This window comes from Chiroxiphia lanceolata, chromosome 1 (genome assembly GCF_009829145.1).
Source record: "Chiroxiphia lanceolata isolate bChiLan1 chromosome 1, bChiLan1.pri, whole genome shotgun sequence".
Taxonomy (NCBI): Eukaryota; Metazoa; Chordata; class Aves; order Passeriformes; family Pipridae; genus Chiroxiphia; species Chiroxiphia lanceolata.
The window spans coordinates 150,902,186-150,929,890 of NC_045637.1; the positions used below are offsets into that span (position 1 = coordinate 150,902,186).

Below are 27,705 nucleotides of genomic sequence, written 5' to 3' on the forward strand. Positions count from 1 at the left end.
CCCAGTCACTCCCTCTGTAAAGATCTTCTTCCTAATGTCTAACCTAAACTTCCTCTGGTGCAGCTTAAGACTGTGACCTCTTGTCCTGAAAAAAGAAAAAGTGTCCCGGAAGCACTACAACACCGTGACGATGTGCTGAGCGGCAGGAACAACCTCTGGGCCCAAAAATCCATTTAATATAAAGTCCTCTCATCAAGGACAGATCAGATATTAAACTGGTAAGAACCAATACCGAGAAGAGCACTTGATCTTAGCCAAAAGGCCGCACCCCTATCTCTTATTTGGCAACACAACCAGGCTGTCCCATGCCCACACAGAAACTCTCTGGTCATTACTGGCATTCGCAAAACTGCTGATTGAAAAATTATCCGATTACTACTGATGTATAAAACCCATTTTCTTTATTCGAGTGGGCCCTTTCCTATTTCAACACAGGCCTTTTGGCGTCGCTTGGGGCAGCACAGAGCGGGACAAAGACACTGAATGAACAACAGAAGAAAGAGGATCGCCCCGACTCGCCCCGAGGGGCTGAGGGGTCCGCGCTGAAGGAACATGGCGGGACCGGTGGCCAGCTCTCCGCTTGGCCCCGCCCCTTGGCCCCGCTCACACCTCCGCCTTCATATAAAAGCCGCGGGTGGGCGTGGCCCCGGGGGCGGAACTTCCGGTCGGACATGACGCCACAGTGTCAACATGCAAGATGGCGGCGCATCACCGACAGAACACGGCGGGGCGCCGGAAAGTGCAGGTGAGGGCTCGGCGGGGCCGCGGTGACTCCGGGGAGAGCTCGGCGCCTCACAGGGCTGCGGTAGCGCCCGCGCGGTGTCAGGGCGTGGGGGTTTCCACGGCAGCGCCGCCGCCCCCTCTTTCACAGCAACGCTGCGGTGAGGGGAGGCACCGCCACACGCCCCCGGTGTCGCTCCCCCGCCTCGCTGGCCGCCGCGGAGGGGGCGAGCGACTGCCTGAGGCACCGCGGGCGATGAGCCGCTGGTCGCTGCCCGGCGGGGTCGGGACCCACAGGAGGCAGAGCTGGACCAGCCCTGATCCAAAGCACAGCGGGAGGTGAAGTTGAAACCGAAAGAACTGTGACACCACCCTCACCCCCCCCCCCCTCCCGCAGCCCTGCCTCAGCTGTAACGTGAATTTCCAGCAGCAGCAGAGCTGCAGGTTCCTGCCGCTCGCTCGGCTGTATCCGGCGTCAGGGGTTTCCTTCTGGAGCAGGGTGAGAACAGCTCCTCGGGTGTGCGTTGCCCGTCTGGAACAGCAAACCCAAGGGTAAAGCAGGAGTGCCCAGGCTGGCAGGTCTGAAGGGAATTTACTGGAAAGATGGGCAAGATTATTAACAAGAGCTTGTAGTGTCAGGACAAGGGGGAGCGGGTTCAGTTCGAACGAGAGTAGGTGTAAATTAGGTGTTAGAAGGAATTCTTTACTGTGTGGCTGGTGAGACATTGGAACAGGTTGCCCAGAGAAGCTGTGAATGCCCCATCCCTGAAGTGTTCAGGACCAGGTTGGGTGGGCAACCTGGTCTAGTGGAAGGTGTCCCTGCCCATGGCAGGGGGCTGGTGCCAGATGACCTTTGAAGTCCCTTCCAACCTAAACCATTTTATGATCTGCTTTGCATCTTACCGCTACTTTGACTTCTGATTCGTATCTTGTCTCTGTTAAACATTGGCCCTTTGCACACATGAGCAGGGAACAGGACTTTTTCTGTTTAGAATTCAAAATTTTGTTCTTCCCAGCTCCAAGCAGCATTTACTAAAGGAAACCTTTGGCATAGGCAGCCTGGAGGGTGTAGAGCACCCCTGAGAGCTCGTGTAGTTAGGGGTACATTATTGTAGCCTTGTTAGAGACTGGAATTGCCAAAGTGTGTATAAAAAGCCAAGATTCTTTAACAGTAAAAGTCATTAAAATGGTTTTATTTTATGGTCCTCAATGCTTTTTTGCTCATTTATGATGCTACTGGCCCTTCAGGCATTTTTACAGCTTTCACTATGGAAAAGATTTAATGCTTTATCAATGTGCAAAGCTGCCCAGTGGCAAGTGCAAGTTTCAGCTGTATCTTTCCACTGTGATCAAATGAAATATTGATTAAGCTTGGAATAGCATTAAGATCCTTCCAAACAGAGGTGGGTTTGGTTTTCGAACACATCTTTTGAGTTTTACCACGCGGAGGAAATGTGCACCTCCTTAGAGCCTTTAGTGTTTTCTGTGGTTAAGGGAAGCACTCAGTCAATACTGTATAAAGAATTCGCTTACTCTACCAGAAAATTCCTTGGAAATTTTTTAAAATACAAAAAATCCAAAGTGTAATATCCCTTTATTGACTTCATTGCCTCTGCCATAAACAAGTTTTTGCAGGTTGCACTTCTAAGGAAGGGGATTTTATTACACCTTGATATTTCTTTGATGTAGTCCTATTTATGGAGTATTTCCCTGACAGCAGCATGCATCAAAGAGCACATTATTTCCTTTTTTACTACTACATTTGTTTTCTAAGCATTACTTAGCTCAAAAGCTTATTTTTACAGCTGGTTTTGTGCTGGTTTATGATGTCTTCTTTTCTGTTCTCATTGTGTTATGTGACTATTTTTTTTTTCCACTTCATGTACTGCTATAGTTATCTGTGTCTTAACTGGTGCACCAGAGGTCTAGATCTGCAGTTTTTTGGTTATATGTTTTCCAAAGAAGCTGTGAATGCCCCATCCTTGGAAGTGTTCCAGGCCAGGTTGGATGGAGCTTGGAGCAACCTGGTTTAGAGGAAGGTGTCCCTGCCCATGGCAGGGGGTAAGAACAAGATGATCTTTAAGGTCTCTTCCAACCCAAACCAATCCATGATAAACATTTATAAAGCCTTGAGCAGAAGCTGTTGGTTTTTTTCTTACCCTCTTATTATTTCACCTGCTCGATCAGAGACAGGATTTTGTTCATCTATTTGAATTTTAAGTGGCTGTTTTATCCATCAGCTGCTACTGGAAATATAAAACCACTCACAATTTATTTTGCTTCCCAGTGGCTGAGCATTTAGGATGCTGCTACGTGTAACTTTTCAGGGAGAGGCGGACAGAGGGAGAAATTTGTCCCAAATATGTGAGACTATGAGAAGCTTTATCAAAAAACACCTCTCGGGTATGAAAGTACTTGATGGATGAAGTTTATGGAAATCAGAGCTATTAATATCTTGGATGCACTAGTTTTACTGGCAAGCAAAACCATCCAAAATAGTCAGTTTAGGGTGTTTTCTGCATATAATTTTATGTTTCTAAGGATTTAATCAGACTAGATGCTTTAGGCCTCAAAATAAATTTTGTGCATAGAAAAAGGAAAGCAGTTGAATTATTTAAATGGAAGCCAGGCATTTGAAATGTCCAGTGGCAGGTGTTTCTTAAGCATAGCTTGGCATGTCTGAAGGCTGCAGGATTGAGGTTGTCTGATTTGGGAAGGGGATGAGGATGGAGAGGTGTGTCAGACACTGCTGTTGGCCATATGCTGTACTTTCAGATCTGCTCCTGGGAATTAAATCAAGATGAAGCCACTTCTCAACAGGTGGCTTGAAGTAGCTACCCTTAAGGGGTCACGTTGTATCTGCTCTGCCAGACTTGCTCCCTGGCCAGAATAAATTTACCCCCACACTTGAAACACGTGGACAACATGTAGGAATTTTGCCATAACTGTTTTGGATCAGCATCCTTATAAAATTATTGAATTTTAAGTACTTTTTAAGTCTTGTACAGAATAAGATGATCTCATGTCCTGTCCCTAGAATTGTTCAAGGCCAGGCTTGATGGGACCCTGAGCAACCTGGTCTAGTGGAAGGTATCCCTGCCCATGGCAGGGGAGTAGAGCAAGGTGAACTTTAAGGTCCCTTCTAACCCAAAACATTATAGGATCTCATTGCACTGATTTGGTCATCTTTATGCGCTACTGCTTCAACTTACTACATTTTATATGTGTTATTTTAAATATTTTATGCATAATAAATATACAAATTATATTTATAAATTATATTTATTTCATATAAAATGCTTAAGCAAACAAATAGCCAGTAAGTTGATTACACTGTAAAAGGATAAAATGATTTTTTTAATGCCTTCCATTACTTTTATTCTAGAGCCTGGGGACCCTGATAAGAATTCAAATAATGTGTTCTTAATTAAAATCCATATTTTTAGGGATACATATGCTCTACCAAGATACTAAGGCAATAGATATTTTTTTTCTTGCTACTTGACTACTGCTTTTTCTCTCATTTTGAATGCAATTCCTGTCATATCTCATGGAATCCTCCAGTGATTTTGAAAAATATCTTTTTTTTTTAAATTGTTCACAATAGTAATTGTCTTGTGGAATTTATTTTTTTTCCACTTAAAACCAAGGGATGAGTGTCCTCAGAGCTCCACTGGTCAGTGTTTCCTCCACATGATGGTGTGGTGGTATTTTTAATAGTAGATTTTACCCATCTATGAAGGTAAAATCTGTTATAAGGCGTGTCCTGTAACAAGGGTAACAAGGCTCCAGATCAGCTGATACACTCATCCAGGCAAGAAATACATTGTAGGTCCTACAAGAAATTCACTTGTCTTTATGTTCTGAAATGCATCTGTTGACAGAAGCTGTATCTCTGGAGCTCTTAGGTAGTCATTAAAATGATTAATCCTGATCCATTTAGGGTACTGAATCCCATAAACTCTTTATACTGAGAGCCCATCCCCTTGTGATGTTTGTGCTGTGCTGCTGTGAAAGATTCTTGTCCGTGGGGGAGTTTATAAAAGCTGCAGCAGAGTTGCTGTCAAAGGCCTGGGTCATTATTAAAATATCTCACCTCCCAGGAATCCTGTCCCTCTCGGATGGTGGCAGTAAACCCCCAGTGATCTGTGTCACAGTCAGGGTTGTCTCTGGTTTGCCACTGACTCTGGGCACAGCAGTGATGGTGCTCCAGCCTGTCCTGCTTGGAACAAATGCCACTGAGTGCTCAGAGCTGTCACTTCCTGGTGACCTCCACAACCCTTTCCAGGCAGGACACAGGACCTTATACACAGGGATAAAATGTGTGTGCTCCAGAGCAGAGGAGAATTTTATCACAGCAGTTTCTCCTCAGCCAAAATCTTACTGCTTTTATGTTCTTTAGATATGTTTGTGTACACACGTACTTGAATATATACATTATATTTTGTATTTGTTTGTACACTCACCGGAGTTACTAACATTTCTTATTTCTATAATCACTGACACTCAAAAACCAACCAAACAAAAAAGGCACTTTCTGACCTTCCCCCCCAAATAAGAATATAAAGGAGAACATGTGGATTATCAGCAACCTTCCTCTGTTCTTCTTACTGATTTTTTTTTTAGTTTAGTGGCCTTGGCAGGTGTGTCCACCATGCTTACACAAGTGTCAGCTCTTTTAAATCAAGTTGCTGTTGCTTTTATTGATCTTTTTAAGTTCCCTGTGCATTTCAACAGATTTTGTGAATCCCTTAACTTTTCCCCTCTGTGTTAATGTAGAATTAACGCGTTTGAGTACAAGCCTGGATGCTTCTAGTGTTATATCTCTCTTTCCAAAGGGTTCCTTGAGGTGTTCAGCAAATGTCTCATGAGGTTATTTTTAGTTCAGCCACATATGCCATGTGTCTTGTTCTGGTTTTGTTAATATTCAAGATGTTTATTTCAGTCTCAATGACTGCTTTGCAGGAGTGAACCTTTTAACATTTTTTTATTCTGGATGAGAAAAATTCATTAAGCATTTTTCAGTGTAAGAGTGGGCAATTTCTTGGATATCATTAGGCCTGCAATATGAGTTGGAGAGTTCATTTTTTGCCATAATCATCTTTTTCAATTCATACTTTCTTCAGGACAAGTGGTTTGCCTTGTCCTTGCCTGAGTGCTCAAATCACAGTATTCATGTGAAATGTTGGTGTGGTATCCCATCAACTTGCCGACCACAAAGTAGGTTTCTTTCATCTTAATTTTCTCTACTTGTGTTTTTAGTATTAGAAATTTAAAAAAAAAAAGAAAAATAATTTTAAGGAGCACATGTGTAATTTGGATTAGAATCGCTTTTATCACTGAAAAATGGCAGTCACAGTTTCTTCCCGTGACAGGCAGACAGTGATCATTACTGATTCTTTATACAGTAGGGATTTCTCTTCCTTTTTGCCCTTATTTCTTAAATTATTAAGACAGTTTGTCAGGAAAACTAAGCTACCCCTTTGTGGATGGTAAATAAAACTTTGTAGAATTGTAAATCTGAGCAGAGACAAAAGTAACTGGTCGAATTTTGTGAACAGTAGCAGTTGCTGCTGGGGAATTTTATATCAAGCTTTTTTGTTGTATTGCCATATTTTTTTCCATCAGAGCTGTCATGTATTTACAGAAAAAAATGGAATAGTAAGAAATAAGATTTTAATCTTGTTTAATTCAGTTGTTACAGCACAGCTACTTTCTCCAGTTTGTCCCAAGAAGAAGGATGGTGTTGAGTTTGATGCTGAACTGGTGCTGAAATCCAGCATAGATGGACTTGCTAACTCTAAAACAATATAACTCCTCTCTTTGTCCCAGTTCTCTCGAAATAAAAACAGTACTTGCCAAGAGATGTTTTACTAAATTCATGCGTGGAAGTTATTAAAAAGAATAAAGGGCTCTGCTTTGCTTGAACTCCTTTAAATTAAAAAGGTAACATTATTTTGAGCAAAAAGCTCCTTAAAATGCTTGGATGACTAACAGTGTGACAGTCTTATTTATGAGTGGAATCAAGAGCTCTGTATTACACCTGAAAATATAACAAATATGGGAGGTGACTGACAGAAGAGGAGCAAATTCAAAAATTGAAAATTTATCAAAATATATCCTGCTAGCAGTTGCAAGAAGCAAGAGCTGAAGGGCCAAGCTGACTTTGAGTCTGACACTGTATGTCAGCAAGAGATTGTTCTCCCTACTAACTAACATCAAATCTGATCTACTTTAGGTTTTGAATTACTTTAATTTGTGTCTTATCTGCTCGCACACAGTATTTTTAACTGAATATTTTCATTGGCTTGCCTCAAAGAGTTTGAAAGCAGCATGAGTTTGGTGGTCATTCCTTTGCCTTGTGTTTTGTATCATGTTAAACCTTGACTTTGTAAAATTCTTTTACTCCAGTAGTCTCTGTGCCTTCCAGCAGTATAGGCATGATATCCTCAAACCCAATTGAGGAGTTGCACATACATCTTGCTCTCTAAAAAAACCCAAAAACTTAGAAGTATTTGAAGTGTTTTAACATAAAGCTGTTATATGTGGTTAATGGTGTCTTCTGTCAGTAGTGTCTCCAAAGCTGTGTGTAGGTGGAGCATGGATAGCAAGAATGTTATGGATGAGTGGAATGGGTGAGAGCAGCTGAAAGTATTGGAAATTAGGACACAATCTAAAATTGTGAGGAAGAGCTGTGTCTCTGCAAGGACTGTCAGTGGCTGGCAGAATATGAGCAAGAAGTGTTTTAAGGGCATTGGTACATAACATTAATAACTCTAGTGAAGGACTTGTGAAATGATAATGGAGAGTATTAAGGCAGAAGGATTCATGAGGCTTTTAATTTTGATCCTCCTGTGTCAGTTTGTAGAGCTGCTGCAGCTCTTTCTCAAACAGAGTGGCACTGGACATGTGCTTTCTGGAAGCATCAGTTCTCTTACTGTGCTGCACAGGGACAGGATAGTTCAGTTGAGGTGTTGCTCACATTCAGCAAATGGACCTGTCATCGCTCGTGGTACAGAATCTGAGATGCTGAAAAATATTTCTTCAGTGATAAGAACCACTCACTGAATATTTTAATTTGTTGGGTTTGTTTTGTGTAACTGAGATTTGATCTGGAAAGCATTTTCTTTATACTACTGTAACAGTTATTGGAGTGAAAAATTGCTTTCAGATCTCTAGCCCAAGACTACTTGTAAGCATGTTCAAAACACTTGTACTTGTGTATCCAAATGATTCTGGCTCTGAGTAGATTTGATTATACCAAGCATGAAATTTTATCTTGTTCTGATTATAGTTTACAGAATATGGGAAGAGGTATAACTGGCAGCTTCCCCTCCTTTTCCCTAAGTGTGAGGCTTTCCTCAGAGTGATGCATATAAACCCTGTGTAAACCCGGGGATCAGGAGAACTGCAGCACAGTGTGAGTGGAGTAACTCTGAAGAAACTGCAGTGCCTTAGAACTGTGTTTACTGAACATAATAATGGAGAGTGCTGTGGCCTTTGCAGGGTCTCCTGAAATTTCCTTTTAGTGTTTCTGAACAAATCCACAAAATAACTTTCACACGCAGTACTGTCAAACACAGAAGGAAAAAACCTAAAGGAATCATTTATCTGAAAGAGCAGTAAAAATTTGAGCTTTCTATTATATTGGCAGATAGGTAGGTTTTAAAAGATTGGTTTAAAAATAATAACAGCTGAAATAGCTTGAATTTGCATCTGCAGTCTTTGAATGCTTTAATCCTTAGTGACCATATCCTCTCCCCTGTGAGAATGAGAAAGACTGTCATCCCAGCTATAGAAACTGTGGAACCTTCTTGGGAAGTGAGACACAAACGCAGTGTGTTTTCTAAGAGCACCCCCAATATACACATGAAGCAGGGAACTGAACTAAGAATTCTCTGGATCTAACTACACTTGAGTTGTAATGATTAAATAATCCTTTGGGCTGCAGTTCTAGCACTGCTGCTATCTTCTCTGTGACTCTTCCCCATTAATATGGGAAATGACTGAGGTGGTGTTGGTAACTCTCAAACCTGCAGACTTAATGCTTTTAAAACTCTTAATGTTTTCTACCCAAGACCCTCACAAAGATGAAATTAGATGTTTGGGTTTTGGGGCCAAGTCAACACCTTAATACCATAATTGGATTTGTGCAACTGTGTTCTAGGTCTCCTATGTGATTAGAGATGAGGTGGAGAAGTACAACCGGAACGGGGTAAATGCCCTTCAGCTGGATCCAGCGTTGAACAGACTCTTCACAGCAGGCCGGGACTCCATCATAAGGATATGGAGTGTCAATCAGCACAAGGTCAGTCACGAGAGGCTTCCTGTCTAAACCTTTCTTCCAAGGTAGGCAAGCTCTCCACAGGTCTACATCTGATTCTGGTTTTTAACAGCTGCCAGTTGTTATGATAGCAAAATAATTTTAACATTGCTCATACTGTGGTGCCTTACATTGCTGTTTAGTTCTGTCACAAAAAGGTTCTGGAACAGTGATTTCAAACAACTCTGGATAAGGGAACTTCAGATGCATTTGAAGGTTGAATAAAATATTACAACAGGATATGATAGTCACAATCTTTTCCATTTGTGATGAGATTTTATGAACTTTTTTTTCCTTAATTTGCAGCAAGACCCTTATATAGCATCTATGGAACACCACACAGATTGGGTAAATGACATTGTGCTCTGCTGCAATGGTAAAACATGTAAGTATTTGAAAGTTTGAGAACTACAGCATTCAGAGACTGTATGAAGTAAATTGTCTGCTGCTTAAATTATTTTCCAACTTTTTTTTTTGCGTGTAAAATTAATTTGTGATGTATATTGTAAATTTGGTAAATAGTGTAAGCAGACGTTTTAATGAAAATTGAAATGTGTATATAAATGGTTGTTTCAATCTTTTTTTGAAAAACAGAGTAGTATGAATATTCCCTAAAGTTATATGTAAACCATTAAAATTTAGTCTTTATTCTTTCCAATTTAGTGATATCTGCTTCTTCAGATACTACTGTTAAAGTGTGGAATGCACATAAGGGATTTTGCATGTCAACACTAAGGACGCATAAGGTGAAAACCATTTTCTGTAAATACTGTGTGTGATCACTGCCATTCTTTCAATTTTTAAGATGTAGACTTCAAATGGATGATGTTGTCCGTTCATGTTCTTGTATATATTTTATTGTAGGATTATGTGAAAGCGTTGGCATATGCAAAAGACAAGGAGCTGGTAGCATCTGCTGGGCTGGACAGACAGATATTCCTCTGGGATGTAAATACTCTAACAGCACTGACTGCCTCAAATAACACTGTAACAAGTAGGTACCTGGGGAGGGGAGGCTAATGCAATGCATTTTATTGAGTAGTGTAATCTGTGAGATCAATTGAAAACCACAGATGCCTCTTTCTGTCTGTACGTAAAAAAATGTGCAAGAAATTTTAAGGTGGTTTTAGTACATAATCAGTGCATTTGTTGTGTTATATAATAGCTGGAAATCTAGAGCAGCCAGCAGTCATGGCATGTACAATAGAGGACAAGTCTCTTTGAACTTCTTCTACTGAAATGTGATGTGCTGGTTTCTCTGAAACTTGATAGAGCTTTAGCTGGAGAAGCTTTTTGCTTCTCAGCTAACCTGTCACAGAAATTTTCTCTTGGATTATATGTCTGTATGTTTTTTGTGTATTATAATTTGGAATTGGTTTTTTGTTTGTATAGATGCTGAAAAAAAACATTGCAGTACAGCTCCTAAAGCAGGACTTACAGCTTTATCAAATTTCTCTATCAGAACAATGAAGTTAGTAGTTAAATTAGTTAAAAAAACACGCAGAGTAATACTAAGCACTGATAAGGATAACAGACTGGTGAGATCTAACTCACTAGATACTAGGAGGCAAGGGGAAGCTGTCTGTAGATTCTACTCATCAGGGTTAACTCCTAATGTCACCATGATCTTTCAGGAGGTGATCTGTTCTGCTTCCCTCTCCCTGTAAAGGCATTATAGTAAATTATGAGATCTTTCCTTATACAGCAATTCCAACACCACCTTCTTAGGCTAGTCAGGGTAGAGCTGATTAAGTTTCTCTTCTGGGAAGTATCATACCAGTATTCAGGTTCAGTTGGGTTTGATTGCTCCAGTGAATAGCATAGATCTGGGTCATGGGCATTCTGGTTTGTATTGGCTGTTTTACAATAGGTGTTTTTCAGAAAGAGGTCTCTGCTGCTTGTTGGGTAGGTTGGAAAAATTTTGTTCAAAGTGACTGATCTCTTTCATTTTCTACTTAATGTTTGATAGATGTTTTAACATAGCAGAATCTGATGGATGTGTTGGGAAAGAACAGAATCAACTTGCACACTGCCACACTTAGGTTTTCTAAATAAGAATAGTTGCTTCCTCAGTCATAGGTTAGGAATAATTCAAAAAAAATCTGCAAAACTAAAATTTGGAAGTGGCACAACATACTCTTAAGAAATTTCAGGAATATGTGGTTCTGTAAGTAAGAGGCAGGCCTGTAGGGGGTTTTTTGAATTACTGTGTTTGGATGATTCTGAAAGGTGTGTTAATTTTATGGATTTGATGGTTTCTGAAACCAAAGGTGCATCTGCTGGGCAGAACTGTCAGTTTGGCATTTGCTCTGTCTACGGGACTTTAATTCAAGTATAGCCTGATGCTGACAAGTCTGAGTAGCCCAATGGAAGAGAGATGGCTTCTAGTGAGCTGTGTTGATCTGCAGAATAGTGCTGGAATGGCACACAACTGGAGATACCTAAAGAGATTTACTTTATATTTCCCAGAAATATAAAATCATTATATTTATTTATTTACTTGCATTGAAAGAATTATTTTATAGCCAAACCTTGCTGGTAAGTTTTTCCATATTCTACTTGAACATGGAGTTCTTCAAGGAAGAATTTATTTGTGAGCTGACAGGAAAACTCAGTTGTGAGATAATAAAAAAACCCCCCACAACATTTCTTGTACACTGCTTCAGTGATACAGAACCTAAATGATTCAAGTAAATCAGAATGAGGAGTACTGCGGAACCGATGCTTGTTTTTTGCCAAAGATCAAATGGAAGTGGAGACATTACCTCTAAGATGACAGGGGTAAATTTGCATTTCTAGAGTTAGAACACAAATACTTCATGAGGGGGAGGAAAGGTAAGCAGAGGAGTTGTTTTTCTTTCTTTTTAGTGCTCTCAAATAGTAGTGTTTCTGTTGGGAAGAACACAGTAAATGTCCTCAAAGAAGCTGTTTTTCCAAGTCCTTTGAAACAGTATCATTTTTTTTTTGAGATTACAGATGAAGCTTGTTCTTGTACATTCATTTCCTATCTGATTGCCTGGAAGCAATGTACACAGGACAGCATTAAGAGGAAGCTTATTTTTAAAGAGTCTCTCAGTCAGCACAGCCATAACTCAAACGAAGAGATTTTGTTTTTGACAAGTAGTCCCTTCCAGAAGAGGATGGAGTTGAGCTTTGCTTTTGTTATGGCATAAATTTTGCTTCTGTACACTTAAGATTCTGTCTTCCATTCCTGGTATCCAGCTTTTGATAACTCTGTTTATCATCCTCTCCTGAATTATTATGATTGTTGAACAGTGTGCTGACCTCCAGGAATCTTCAGTTATGCAATTTGCCTTTAATTGTTCTCTGTGGACAGTGGAAGATTCTCACTTAATTTTGGCTGTGGGTAATATATTTCATTTGACAGTTTACATTTGGATAGCCATAACTGGTGACTAAGAGGACCCTGAAGTAAAGCTGCATAATGCTTCACAGAATTGTAGAATATCCTGAATTGGAAGGGACCCTCAAGGATCATGGAGTTCTGCTCCTGGCTCTGCACAGGACAAGCTCAGAAAATCTTACTATGTGTCTGACAGTGTTGTCCAAATGCTTCTTAAATGCTGTCAGTTTTGGTGCTATGACCACTTCCCTGGGGAGCCTGTTCCAGTGTCCAACCACCCTCTGGATAAAGAACCTCTTCCCAATATCCAACCTAAACCTCCCCTGACACAAGTTCCTCCACTGTGACAAAAGGCAATATTATATTATGATATTAGGTTACAAATGCTGTGTTGGAAACTCAGCTCCATGACATACATAAATCATTATGTGAAGTTTCACATTTTTGCTGGCCATGCAGTTTGTTGCTGTTCTCAGCCTTCTTGGCACACTGATCATATGGATTTTGAGGCTTAATGAAATGCTTGATTGTGCTCTCTAAATAGATGACTTTCATTTGCTGTGTCTGTGCTTTTCTCAGTTGAGGGACTGGTATTTTACTCTCTTCAAAAGTGGATTAGCCTAGATGGCACAGAATTCCTCAACTCTGATGGTAGGTGTGATGCTAAAGAGCTGCCATATGGTTTGCACAAACTCAGAGGCAGCATCCGTGCTCAAGTAACACATTGCAGCACTGCAATGTAACTTCTCTGCATCTTTGCTGAACTAGGAGAAGAGCCTTTAATATAAAAAAAATGTAGAATTTTACTGCTACTTGGCTTGGGAAAAAAGTCTCTGCGCTTAAATCCAAATGCTGTGTGTTACAAGATCACATCAAAGTATCATACTACAATAAAGTAGTTGAGCAAGAATAGCTTGATGGTCTTGGTACTGAATTTTGGTGTCAAAAGGGCACCAGGACTGTAGTGACCATAAATCTGAGGGGTTATTTTCTTTTTATGCACCAGTAAATTAAGAATTGGGCTGGGGTTTTCCTAGCAATATTCAGACAATAGTCTTTCTTTTTTTTTAAAGCAACTCAATATATGGGCCAGAGCGGCACTATTTTCCTGGGTCAAAGGATATTAAAATGCCAGTTTTGAATGAATAAGTATGGGGTTTTTTAATCAAATGACAGCATTAAAACTGAACATGTAATTTTTTTTTTAAATAGCTTCTTCCCTGAGTGGGAACAAAGACTCAATCTACAGCCTTGCAATGAATCAAATGGGAACAGTTATTGTATCAGGGTCCACTGAAAAGGTAAGCAAAATTTGGTAAGGCTCATTCCACTTCAGTTCAAAGTGTAGTATAGAGAGACAATTTTATTCATTTTCGGTGTCATGTCTGTAGCAGCTTTTGTGGTTTTAATAGTGAGTATAAACACTTTTTTTTTTTAGTGGGAGTGCAAGTATAGGATACAAATCCTGCCTCAGTCTGAGGATGTCACATATCCATAAAGCTTTCATACATAGGGAGGACAGTCAGATCATCTTGTGTAACCCTCTCTTTGTCAAAAATCATTGCATTTCACCACAAGAGCTCTGATTTTTGTTTGCACATGACTCAGATGATTATATAAACTGAAGCAGTTGCTGCAGGTAGGAAAGAAACAGTGCCAGCAATTTGTGAGATCCCTGCAGGAGGTGGGAAATGAAGTGAGGTAATGAAGTTCAAGTGTCCCCAAGAGACAGCCCTTGTTCTTTGTTGTAAAGGAAGCTGAAACATGCTTAGATCCCTGTGAGTTGTTTTTTTACCTAATCTAACATTGAGAGAATTTTATTTTCAAGACAGTGTAAAAATGAAAATAGAATACACCAATGAATCATCTGAGAAGTTTCTCAGAATCTTTTTCACCCACATCACACTATCCTGTTTCCTGTTGCTTCCATTCTTTTATTTCTTAAGAAGCCAGAAGAAGCCAGAATAAATTCAATTAAAATCAAGAGAAGATCACATCTGATTACTAGACTTGCATAATGTCTGTCTTTTTCTAATACGTGGTTACAGTGATGTAATCTGTGTGTTTGGATTGATTCATTTGGAAAGCCTTAATTTCTGCAGAGGAAACACATTGATGGGAAGAATGGTATTAATTCCAGTTATCCAATGTCTGTTTCCATAGGTTCTAAGGGTGTGGGATCCAAGAACTTGTGCAAAACTAATGAAACTCAAAGGGCACACAGACAATGTGAAAGCTTTGTTGTTGAACAGAGATGGCACCCAGGTATGTGCTTTAACCTGAGGCAAAGGCATTTTACAGAATGCAGAAGTGTCATTAGTCTTTTTTGATATAATTGTTTTATGTCATAGATTACAGAAGGTAGTTTAACAAGTATTACACATATTTAGTGATTAAGGGAGGGAAACTGTTGGGTGAAGGTTGTGTTTTATTACAGGTTCATCTAGGTATGGAGGGGGTTGTTTACATAAAACTGTGACTAGCCTTGTTATTTGCCAGTCTTTGTTTGGCACCATCTGAATGGAAAAATATGACCATGAGAATTATCAAAGCTTTTCATGGAAAAGACAGTATTTTAAGAGACTTAAATACCTGCTTGATTGAAGTATGGTGGTTGTTGCTCAGTGTCTTTCAGGCAGCTCTGATGGGACTATCCGCCTGTGGTCGCTTGGGCAGCAGAGGTGCATAGCCACATATCGAGTCCATGATGAGGGTGTTTGGGCTCTGCAGGTCAATGAAGCCTTCACTCATGTTTATTCAGGAGGAAGAGACAGGAAGATTTACTGTACAGATTTACGAAATCCTGATATCCGTGTGCTTATCTGTGAAGAAAAAGCACCAGTTCTTAAGGTAATTGAGTTTAATTCAGAGAGTCACCGAATGGCTGAGGCTGGAAGTGGCCTCTGGAGGTCTGTCCCCCCCAACTCAAGGAGGGCCACCAGAGCTGATTGCCCAGCACCACGTCCAGATGGCTTTTGAGTATTTTGAGTATTTTCAAGGGTGGACAACTCACAATCTCTCTGGGCAACCTGTGCCAGTGCTGCATCACCCTCACAGTGTAAAAAGGTAGTTGCATGTTATCTAACAAAATAGTGGCTTGAGTGATGTAAGGTGATAGAAAGAATGTGCGTTGGGTAACAAGCATTTACTGTGTCACATCTTAGTAGATTGGCTTTGTCTCCCATATTGCATCTCAAGCTGAATTGTCTGAAGAAGATAGATGCCTGGCAACAACTACTGAAAATATGCAAATTCAAGTACTTCAGACATGAAAAGTTGGTTTTATCAGGCTCTAGTACAGTTTTAAGAAACTGAGCTGGCATTGCCAAGGCTTTGTACAAAACCAGATTTTTCTTAGCAGCAACATATGTGCACAGGACTGTGTTAGAATCTGTTGTGTACTCAGGGGAACCAGGAGTAAAGTTAATTGTGGGTTTTTTGAACACCAAAACTTGATGTGTTCTTGGAGAAAACTACATGCACAAGTCTGAGTCTTTTGAAGAGGCTGCTTTTTGGATTTTTTTGTTGTCTGTAACTAGATGACCCTGGAACCTGTAGTTGTTTAAGGAGGGTGCAATTGAAACAGATACCTACAGATACAAGCAGTCTGGCTTTCCTTGTGAGTGAACTCTGGCTGTGTTCAAATCCAATCTTGGATATATTAATTTAGTTCTGAAAAAGTAACAATCTGGGAAATTGTAGTTCAAAATGGGAAATGAAAGCTGTGGTCAGCTGTACAGAGATCAGAAGGGGTCTATAATAACTTGGCTGTGGTCATTCATTACTGGCTGAAAAATGTAATGGCCGAGCCAAAAGTATAAAGTTAATTAGTACAAAACTTCTTATGTTCTCGTTTTAACCATATGAAGTGTCTGAATGCAAAGTAGTTCAGAAAATACTGTGCTTATCAAACTATCCATTAGATAAGATTGCATCTTGCTGGAGGCAACTTTAAATGCTGGGCTGTTTAGACACATTGCATCTACTCTTATCCATGTCCCGAATTTATTTGTTGAATATTTGAAACAATTTCTCTGCATTTTCAGATATTTCAGCTTAGTTTCTTTTCCTTTAAACTTTGTATTTCTGTAGTAAACTGAAAGTAGTGCTATTCCTGAGATACTTCCAAGTATGGGAGCCAGTCTACACAGAGCAATATTAATTATCAAAGGAAAACTTATTTAAGCATGACTGAACGTTTCTGTGTTTCATTATTTAGATGGAACTTGATAGATCAGCTGATCCTCCTCCAGCACTTTGGGTTGCAACAACTAAATCCTCTGTGAATAAATGGGTAAGTGATATATTTTACAGTCTGTGATTTCAATTAAGTAGTCTTGGGAATTGCAGTCTTGGTTTGGGAACTGTTGGGCTATTGCTTGCAATTTGGCTGTGACTTGCTGTGATCTGTAAGGTTTCCTTATAAAAAAATCATAAAATGTTAATATTGAAATTGATCAAAAGGCATTAAGCTTTGAATTACTTCCTTTGCTCTCTATTTATAGTGCTTTTAGAAACAAATTATCTTTCTTGGAACTGAACAGTTAACATCTAAATAGCAGCATGAACTGACAGTTGTTACATATAAAAACAGAGTTTATAGATTATGTGTCATTATTTTGTTTCTTTCTTTAGACTTTGAAGGGAATTCATAATTTTAGAGCATCAGGAGATTATGATAATGATTGTACCAATCCCATACCACCCCTGTGTACACAGCCTGACCAAGTTATAAAAGGTAAACAACTGTTTTTCAGAAGACCTTATAAAATATGGTACCATTAGCAGAAATTACACAACTTTAAGACTGACTCAGGTTTTTAGATACTTGATACTATGATTTGAACTAAAGCAAAGACAATGTAGTTACTGTCTATCCAGTGTTAGTTACAGTTAAAATAGTGTTTACACCTTAGTGACATCCAATTCTTATATAAAAAAGTGAAAGCAAAGAACAGTACACATGTCATGTTGCACAATTTTATGTGATATTAGAAAAAATAATGACTGTAGTGACCTTAATTCTTGTTTGTTTGGCAGGGGGTGCTAGTATTATTCAGTGCCACATTCTTAATGACAAAAGACACATATTAACCAAAGACACAAATAATAATGTGGCATACTGGGATGTCTTGAAGGTAAGTATATTATTTCAGATTAAGTTTCTACTGTTGGATGATTAATTATTTTTTCCTTTTTATATATATATATTTGTGTGTGTGTGAGATTCCTGTGAGTCTTCTTTCCGTGTCAAGACATTATGCAAAGTTTGCCTTTGGAAAGGGGAGGGGGCATTTCTGAGCTTTTCTGTGTCTTTGCCTGATGTGAGGCAAACACCTGCATTCACCTGGAATTCAGACCCTTGAATTCACCCACAAATTCACTCAGTGCTGTTCCCATTGCAGTAGTTGATCTGAATTTGCTAGATTTGAAACAAAAATTACTTACCACATAAATTACTGTTCAATTTTTTGGGAAATGTTTGAACTTTTAACTTTCATGTTTCTGGGCTGCAGTACTCCTGGAGAGATCAGAAGCCATAATCATTCCACATGTATATGAAAGTCAAGTTAAAGATTTGGGTGTTAATATGGCTCAAAACTTGTACTTTTTTTTTTTTTGGTGTACAGGCATGTAAAGTTGAAGACCTTGGGAAAGTAGACTTTGAAGAAGAAATTAAGAAGAGATTTAAAATGGTGTATGTGCCAAACTGGTTCTCAGTAGACTTGAAAACTGGGGTGAGATGCAACTCCTAAATCTGTTTTTCTAATGTCATATTTCATATACTGTTTGTTCACAAAGCTTTTAGCTTGTTATAACTTTAGAAGAATGTTCGTCGCTTAGCTGATGGGTTAGATTTATTTTCAAGTAAAACAGCAAATTTTACCCCTGTTCTTAATCTGAATAACAGCTTTTTTTATTATTTTTTTTCCCTCATGGTGTGGTCCACCAATACCAATTATGAATTAATACAGTTTGGCAAACAGTGTGTGCTGCCATGCATTTAGAAATTCGTTGGTTTGTAATCCCAGTTAAGTGTGATCAAAATTATAAATTTATAGACTTGTTTAATCCAAAACAACTATTACATTCCTCTCCCTGGTTGTCTTTTGCCAACAGATGTTGACAATTACTTTGGATGAAAGTGACTGCTTTGCAGCCTGGGTTTCAGCAAAGGATGCTGGATTTAGCAGTCCAGATGGTTCTGATCCAAAATGTAAGTTTTAAATAATATTTTTACTTCTAAATAATATTTTTCCTTTTTTTTAAAAAAAGCAGAAAAGTTCCAGTATGCATGTTTTGAAGTGTTCAAATGCCTATGTCAGTAGCTGGTTGGATTTTAGGACTTATTTTCTTAACATCAAATTCTGCAGTGACTTCTCCAGTGACACTGTTTACTCTTTTCTTAAACATTTCTGTCATGTTCAGGTTTTCTGTTTAACTTGGTTTCAAACGTTCAAGAAGCAAAAGGGAAAAACTAACTGACCTAATCTAGAGAATGTTACATCACGTGAGTGATCCAACAGCAGGGATTCTAAAATCATCTTTTTCTGAAAGATTGTAACATAGAGCTCTGAGATTGTGCTAAGCAGATTTCTGTGCCCATAAATAACTGTAGATCAAATGTAGAATATTATGTTGCCAACGTTTTTTCTGTAACTGAAGTTGCACTTCACTGTGTCTTGACAGTAAACCTTGGAGGGCTTCTGCTACAAGCACTTCTGGAGTATTGGCCTAGAACACATATCAATCCAATGGATGAAGAAGAAAATGAGATGAACCATGGTTAGTATGTTAATATTTTCCTTTTTGAGGATTTGTCCATACTTTCTGTTTATTGATTTCTGTTTCTTGAGCAGATACAACATATTTGCTCTCTTACCCCTGTCTCTATATGCATTGTAGACTAATGTCTTTTAGCCCTTTTAAATTCACTTTACACCAGAAAGTGTGTTGTGTTTCTGAAAGCGTCAGCAAAAATATTACAAAATATTTTACAAAAATATTTTACAGAACCAGAGTTCTGTAAAAAAAGCAGATGAATAGAAGAATTCAGATGATTCTGAAGTTACAGAAACATGATGCCTTGATGAAGAACAATTACTGGCACACTAACACTTGACTTAGAGGAGAAACAGCCTAGATAATGACAGCAAAGAGCAATAGCTAAGTTATTCAACATTAGCAAGTATTTTCTTGACATAATTCCAGTTTTCTTCTAGGTATTATGAACAAAATAAAAGAAAGATTTATTTGAAAACATACCTTTGGTATAATAATATGTGAAGTAGGTCTATAGAAAACCACCTTAGAATGGTGTTTTAAGGTAATAACGCTAATCCTAATCAGGCATGAGATGAAAAGCACAGCTATGTAAAATGTAAGAATTTGGCAGAATAAAAGAGAATATGTAACTCCTAAGTTTGAAATCAATTCAAGCTAGATCAGAGTTGACTGAAAAGTCTGGTCTTTGGTGATTAAGAAATTACTTTCTATAGATAGATAATGCAATTAGGGAAACTGTACATTCAGCAATATCTTGCCATTTTATGACAAAAGATTGTGCCAAGAGTTAGTTACTTTCTTCTTTCAAAAATGATCTCCATGGAGGGTTACAGCACTTGGCAGACTCTTCTGGATCAAGTTGCTGATTCTCATACTGTTGTGTATGGGCAATCTACAGCTTAGAGCCAGACAAGATATGAGAAATACAAAATCAGTCTTCATTTCATTTCAAAATTAAAAAATGAAGAAACTGACACTGAGCAGTGACTTAAGATGAAGTTGGACACTGAAATTTTTGTAGAGAAAATATAAAGGAACACACATAAATGTGTGTATATGTGCAGTGCTGTTCCTCTCAATTGGTAAGAGAAGTGTTATAGTTTCAAACTCTAGGATTTTTCACTTGCTGTAACTTCAGTATCATGTTTGTCACTTCTAATATAGATTTTTCTTTTTTTGGTTTCTTTGCTTAATACAACTTCTGACCTTTCTTTCACTACATATGTTTCTGGTTAGAAAACTAAGGAACCATTGATCTCATGAGACTGTGCCATCTAAATATATTATGTTGCTTGAGTTCAACATCATGTTCAAATACAGTAACTAGATGCTGTAGTGTAATGGAGGTGATTTTTCCCAAGGGCAAGTCAGGCATCTGAATTCTCCTACACTGTGTTTCAAGATGCCTGACTGACTGGAAGCTGCTCTGTTCAATAGGTGCATGAGTAATGCTGATTTTTCTTTAATCTTATCTTGTTCACTGATATGGAATCAGGTTCTTCAGTGTTTGAAGACCATCCTGCTGTAGCTGGCTATAATAAATAGAATTTATAATGCAGGAACTTGAAGGAACTGTGAGTCTGAGCTTTCCTAGTATGCTGTTTTGACATCTGGCAAATCCAGGTAGAAGAGTAAAGCCAATATCCTTCAGAGTTCTGTACTGTCAGTGGAGAAGGGAAGAACAGTCTTGTCTCAGCACAGTCTCTTTAGTTGATTTCTAGTATTAGAATTTGTCAAATTGAACAATACTTAGAATTCTATTAAGGAAATGGAAAAAAACTAGTAGTAGGGTTTTGCCTCCTGAGCTCTATTTCCCCTTTCTCAAAGGCTTTTGAAATAGGCCTTACACAAACCTTTTTTTGATCTCATTACTCTATACTGTTCCTTCTTATACACTTGCTGCATGTTGGAAATGGGGATTTTCTTGTTTTATGTAAAGCGTATGATTTTGTTAATTTATGAAATAAATTAGCTGTAGATGGAAAAGGCACGTTTTGGTCTATGAATGCCCAGTTTTAAGGCCTACTGCAATCTCACTACTGTGATGGTTTCTTTTTCTAACAGTGAATGGTGAGCAGGAGAACAGAGTCCAGAAGGGAAATGGATACTTCCAAGTGCCACCACATACACCAGTTATTTTTGGTGAGGCTGGAGGACGCACTTTGTTCAGGTATAAAAACTCAAGAGTGTAAATTCAGTGACTAAACAATCACTTCTCTGCACAAGCAGGAACATTATCAAACTGCAGTGCTTCCATTCTGTACTGGACATTCAAGACATGCCCTTGACAGGCAAAATAAGCAGCTGTTGATGATAATTTGGCATTGTCCCACTGAGTATGTGAGTTTGAACATCAACAAGGTGTGGGGCTTTACAACAGTAAGAGTTGTGTATAGTTCTTAACTGTGTCTCATAGCTTTGAAATCACTGGGTGCCCTCTTTCTGCAAACTGATTAACTGAACTTTGGTTTAGAATAAAAGTCTAGATTTACATTCTTGTAGAACTTCTCTTATGGGTATGCTGTGCTGGTCTTTGAGAAATAATGGCTTATCCCAGGAGATCCTGCTTACTAGAGAGTTGGTTTCTGCTCCCAGAATTACAGCCAGTGATCCATTAGAAGGTCCTAAACTGTAGCAGGTAGGAGCACAGGTTCTGTGTTGTAATGTTTATATTCTGATTACTCTTCTCATTCTACATTGAAAAAGCCTAATTATGATATGTGATACACTTTAATAGTGCAGCAAAACAGATACTGAGCTTTGAAAAACTGTGAAGTATCTTATATTTACTGACATAGTGGATTTTAAATTTAAGGGGTAGGAGATATTTGTGGTTTTTTGATTTTGTTTCCCAGGCTGAATAAGCCCAAAAATGATGTAACTTTCAGTCCATGAACAGGTCAGTAAAACAAGGAAAGCAATTCCAGCTTTGTAAACTGACTTTTTTTTGCTGCAGTATCAATGTATTTAAATTGTACCTGAGGCTTAATCTTTGCCTCCATTCTATACTGGTGGATCTTAGCTCTTACACAGCTTCTTCCTGGGAGAACTCTGGGAAGACCCCATTGAAGGGAGCAAGCCAGGCTTGTGGGACCTAAAAGATGGCTTGCAGGACTCCAACAAAATACCTCACTGGAATTTATAAAATTTTATCTGGTTTTGTTTCATCGTTGTTTGTGCACATTTCTTAAAATTGGTTTCATTCTTTCTATTTGGTGAGGGCTTAGCAGATGCTTTAAATCAAAGCTCATTTATTTGAAGCAGAAAAGAATTGCTTTATGCCAGGTGCCTTTCCCCTTCTGCTGACAATTTCGTTCTTCAACACACAAACATACACAATCCAGAGCAAAGTAGCTTTTTAAATTTTCTCTGTGTCATGGCCACGGTTTCCTAGGATACTACTCCCTGTTTTTGCTCTGGGATCTGTTTTCCTACAGCTACCTCTCCTCTTTACAGGAAAGAAGTGATCACTTCCCCAGTAAGTTAGATGTTGCTAACAAAGTTCAAACTCCCTGCCCATTAAAAGGGCAGCTCCTCTCCTGAAAGCTTTTCAATGCAACTTACAATAATTGTTTTCGTTCACAAAGGTTATTTCTGTGTGTCTTAGGTTGTTATGTCGGGATTCAGGTGGAGAAACCGAGTCTATGCTTCTTAATGAAACTGTGCCACAATGGGTAATTGACATCACTGTGGATGTAAGTGTTGTGTGCTTAAGTGTTGCTTTTTTATTGTGGCTTTTTTTTAAGATGTACTACAAGTTTTTTTAATTGTGCAGTGTCTGAAATTACATTTTGAATTTATGCTCTGTTTGTATTCAAAATAAGCAGCCTCGAGGTCTGTATTCAAGACCCTTTGAGATTCATGATTTTTTTCATGTGTCCAGTTAATGTATTTTTGCTCACTTTTTTCAGACATAAAGTCTTAGAAAAAGATTTCAAAGCCCTGTGCATAATTGGTATAATTTTCAAGTGAGGAGCTCAGGAACAGAGAATACACATCATATTGCTGCTGTCTTTTGATATATCTAATTGCCTCTGAAATAACTGATAATTTATATTCAAAAGCTCAATGATCTGTGCATCATCTAAATTGAAGTGTCTCAGGAGTACGAGTAATTTGGAAGTTGGCTGTGGTGGGGATGTTGATTAAGAATCTCTCATGGGTTTTTATAATTAGGAGCTGAATATACTTCACATACCAGCTGGTGGAAATAGTAGCTGACAACGGTTCATCCTAAATTAACACTTTCCAAATGTGTTTCCTTCTAGAAAAATATGCCCAAGTTCAATAAGATTCCCTTCTACCTCCAACCTCATTCATCATCAGGGGCAAAAACTCTAAAAAAGTAAGTAATGCATGTTTGACTTTGATAAACTGCAGAAAGAGAACTGCATGCTAAAAAACCCCAACACCAACAAAGAAAACAAACAAGCAAAACCCAACCAAATAAACAAAACCAAACCAAACCAAACCAAAAAAACACTCCACCAAACTAATTCTCTGTTTTCTAGTCATTTAAGCTGCATTACTCTGAAGCATTGACTTATATCAAAATATTTGAAAGAACTAGAGGTTTCTTTTGGGTTTGGTGGGCAGTTGTTCAAGTTTATGCTAAGAAATGTCTAAGAACTAATTACTGAAATGAGACTGTCTTTTGTGTTACTTAATCAGAAAACAGAGGAACTAATGGATTGTTACTCTGTTCAGAACCACAGTTTTATGTTTCCTATGAATGGTAGCTTGTTAAAAGGAAAAGATACAAAACCTGACAGTAGGAAAAGCAGGATAGTCTGCCAGTCACATGAGCTGTAACTGGGAGCTGTATAGGTTAGAAATCAACAACTCTGATGTGACCTCAGTGTCATAGACAGTATGCCTGCCATTTATATCCAGCAATTTTCAGTAGTTTACACAAATACCTAGTTTCTCCATATATTTTACTGAGTTTTTCACAGCAGAGACTGTTTGTGAGAGAGGAGTTTCACAGGCTTTGTGTGTCCTTTGTGGAAAAAGTGCTGCTGCTTATTACAGGAGAATGTCCTCTGGTTAATGTAGTGGGGTGAACAGCATTTTCTGGCTTAGCTCTCTAATTCTATATCCTCTGACCTTCTACTAATGCCTTTCTATTGAAAGAGTTAGGGTAGTGTGCAATACTCTTCATTTAAGCTTTGATTTTAATCTAATCCTTTGAATATCCTACCACTTTTCTGAGTCTCTTTTTCTGTGAGACTCTTTGGATAAATAGCAGTTATGATCCTGGTATTCTGGATGATCCCGATAATTCACTATTAAACTTATAATATAGAGAGATTATCTGTGTACTTGCATAGTTTGCTACAAACTAAGGTATTGTGAGGGTAAGAAATATGATTTCTCAAGTTTCTTCCTTACAAAATTCTCTCACTTTATCTAGAGACCGACTGTCAGCAAGTGACATGCTTCAGGTGAGGAAAGTGATGGAACACGTGTATGAGAAAATCATAAACTTGGATAATGAGTCTCAGACAACCAGCTCTTCCAACAATGAAAAAACAGGAGAACAAGAAAAAGAGGAGGACATCGCTGTGCTAGCAGAGGAGAAGATTGAACTTCTGTGCCAGGACCAGGTAAGTTCCTTGGATGTTTTAGCCTGTGATCAAACCCAATGTCTAGCAATGAACAGGTTGTGAATTTTTGAATCCTGAGCTTGAAATAGGCTGTAGATTATCTGCTACCTTTAAAACTAAGGAAATGTTTCGACATTATGTTAACTTGGAGCTGACACAAGTTCAGACATTTGCAGATAGCCAGAACAAAGAATTTCTGTAGTGAGCCTGTTTAATTTGGTCTGACTAGTGGCTTTTACAGGGTTACATACTCAACAAATGGACTTAATACAATTGCAGAATTCTGTTTGGTTTTTTGGGTTTTTTGTAATGCTCGGAACTCTACATTTTTAGCAGTGCTCAAAATTTGTCAAAAATGATAAATTGCCTATTTAAGCACATGAAGATTAAGTATTGGAGAGGTGGTTGCAATACGAAGTCACATGTTACATTGCTAAAACCTTTCAGTAATGCATCAGGTTTACTCGCTGGTTGAAAAATTTGCATGGTTCGTCTTGGTACCAGTTCACCCATGGGAGTGTTTTATCTGGGAATTTCTGGCAGTCTAGCAGATCCATGGAGTAAAAGATGAATTTTTGCTGGTTTAGGTTTTGGATCCGAATATGGACCTTCGAACTGTAAAACACTTCATTTGGAAGAGTGGTGGGGACCTGACGCTTCACTATCGCCAGAAATCAACGTGAGGGGAGCACGGACCCAAGTGGTTCATTATTTACTTGACCATACTGTACTGGTTCCAAGAGTAGTACTATAGAAGCCCACTGAACCCCTAAGGTAGATGAGACTGCTAATGACTCAGTATGGACGGGAAGTATGCATTTAATTGAAGTGACTAATAGATCTGTAATATAGAGGAAAAAAAATCCATATGACTTAAACTAAAGTCTGTCCTCCTCTCAGTCAGTGAGGTGGGAAGTCCCTGAGTGGTTCGAGTTGTGTGAGGTGTACAGAGAGTGGATGATAACCCAGTGCAGACTTTTGCTTCCTCCTTTTTGCTTTTGTTTTTTTTTTTCCAGAACATAATATAATCATCTGCTCATGCTCGACATGAAACTGGTTTGGCCATATTAGTTGCTGTGTTCACAATGTAATTGAGAACTGCCCAGAAGGTATTTTTAGTACATTCCATTCATAAAGTTCCAGCAATGATTTCTCACAGGTTACTCAAACATTTCTGCCACTAAAAGAAATTTGGAAAAGAAAAAAAACCAGAAAATACATATTGTATTGTAATTCATACTTGAATGAACTGGCCCATTTAATTGTGAACAAAGGGTTAACTTCAGAATTGTTGTAATTGCTTTAGAGAGCTTTTGATGTGCAAGATAAGAACACTAGAAAAATATCAGAGCAGAGTGAGTCTAATGATGCTGTGCATCATTATAGAGTGAACATGCTTTGCAGCAACTTAGAGATTTTTTTTTTTTTAAATATATATAACTACTTCCTGCGCTGTGTCCTAGGTGTTCTAAAGACACACTAGTCTAATTTTTGGTAACTGTTCTCCAAAACTATGTGACATTTTGTTAGAACTTCAAACCATTCTGAATATAACTTAATATGTTTAATGTTAAACTTTAGAAACTTCTCTGCAGATTTCATGTTCATGAGATAAAAAAACTGATTTTTCTTTTCCGAAGTTTTATATGCAGTTGTTCTTTTGTTATAGATTTATGCAGATATCGTTTTCCCTGCTATTTCTAAAAATCTGTGACTGTCATAGGCTCATGGTAATCTTTTATAGAGGTTTAACTTATTGGGGGGGAGGGGGTAAAGGCATTTCAGCTTTTTGTGAGAAAATATGGGGATATCCCAGAAAACCATTTGTAGCCAGAACAAATTACAAATCCTCGTAGAGAAATGATGTAGAAATGACTCTTGTCTGAAGCAGAAGCACAAGTGCCTTCAAGGGGCAGTATGTTATTGGAGTCTCTTCAAGAGACATAATGATCTTGCCCTTCCTGTATCTTGCTATCAAGGTTTAGGTTGAGGCCTGAAAAGAAGTCCCAATAAATTATATTACTGGGATTGTATTGGTCAGACAAAAGGTAAAATATTTTTCATTGTGTTTTATTTGAAAAAAATAGTCAAATCCTTCCCTTCTGCAATCTTAACCCATCAAAACAAACTCATTGCTTAGAGACAAACCATGGTTCAGAACTAAACTAGCATGTTTTCCCTGTCTTTTGAGGGTCAGTTTCAGTTTTTAATCTCCATTTCTTCGTGTGCTTAGTTTGACACAACTGTGCTGTAACTGCACATTTTTAGCGCTACTTGTGAATTAAATGGTTAAACAGAACTGTAACTTCTATTGATAAATTGTCCTGACTTGTATTTATTAATAGCAAGGATCTATGCTTATTCCAATAGGCACTGTTTAAGTTTGGGTTTGTTTCCTCATTGTCTTCCTGTCCTATTGTATACATTGGAGTTGGTCCCAGAAATTTTGTTTTAAACCAGCCAAGATTGTAATTTTTCTTCTCTTTTTTTTTTTTTTTTCCTTTCTAACCATCCTGAAACACAGTAACAGGAAAGATTGACAGAAGAGTCTGCAATGCCAGAAGGGTAAACGATGTTTCACAGTTGTATAGAATAAAAGGCTTTAGTTAAAATGTTTTCAAGTCATTTTGTGTACCAGATTAATGATGCAATTTTGGAGCTTTGATCTTTGCTATTGAATGTTACAAAGGGCTTCAGAGTCGTTCGAAGCCTCAAATAATGGAATGGCTGAAGAAATGGCAGCACCTTAGCAGAATCACATGAAGATGATCATATAATATGGTTGAATGTAAGAATTTAGGAGGTGTGCAGACCTTCAGGTGTGAGCTCTGAGCTCCTATTGAGGTGCCAAATGTGCTCAAGTCATGCTGCTCACCTGGGCAGTGCTGCTTTTGTACCATGAAAGT

At 38.4% G+C, this 27,705-nt stretch overlaps 1 protein-coding gene and 1 pseudogene across 1 annotated transcript; one reads left to right on the forward strand and one right to left on the reverse strand.

Moving 5' to 3' along the window:
• Positions 1-95: 95 nt before the first annotated feature.
• Positions 96-274, reverse strand: LOC116781222 (annotated as a pseudogene).
• Positions 275-654: 380 nt separating this feature from the next.
• On the forward strand, positions 655-27,415 carry WDR48 (WD repeat domain 48). The gene is made up of 19 exons (XM_032687171.1): positions 655-745; positions 8,888-9,028; positions 9,350-9,428; positions 9,707-9,789; positions 9,908-10,037; positions 13,620-13,708; positions 14,571-14,672; positions 15,033-15,257; positions 16,627-16,701; positions 17,043-17,145; positions 17,448-17,545; positions 18,038-18,145; positions 18,528-18,624; positions 19,098-19,193; positions 21,258-21,363; positions 22,801-22,888; positions 23,462-23,538; positions 24,607-24,799; positions 25,387-27,415. The coding sequence occupies exons 1-19, from the start codon at positions 698-700 to the stop codon at positions 25,480-25,482; spliced, it is 2,034 nt and encodes a 677-aa protein (XP_032543062.1). The 5' UTR covers positions 655-697; the 3' UTR covers positions 25,483-27,415.
• Positions 27,416-27,705: the final 290 nt, after the last annotated feature.

Bases quoted from the DNA above. Each gene is read 5' to 3' on its own strand.
- WDR48 (XM_032687171.1), top strand. From the start codon at position 698: ATGGCGGCGCATCACCGACAGAACACGGCGGGGCGCCGGAAAGTGCAG. The intron at 17,146-17,447 runs GTAAACAACTGT...TTTGTTTGGCAG, and splicing joins GCCTGACCAAGTTATAAAAG to GGGGTGCTAGTATTATTCAG. The intron at 18,625-19,097 runs GTAAGTTTTAAA...GTGTCTTGACAG, and splicing joins AGATGGTTCTGATCCAAAAT to TAAACCTTGGAGGGCTTCTG.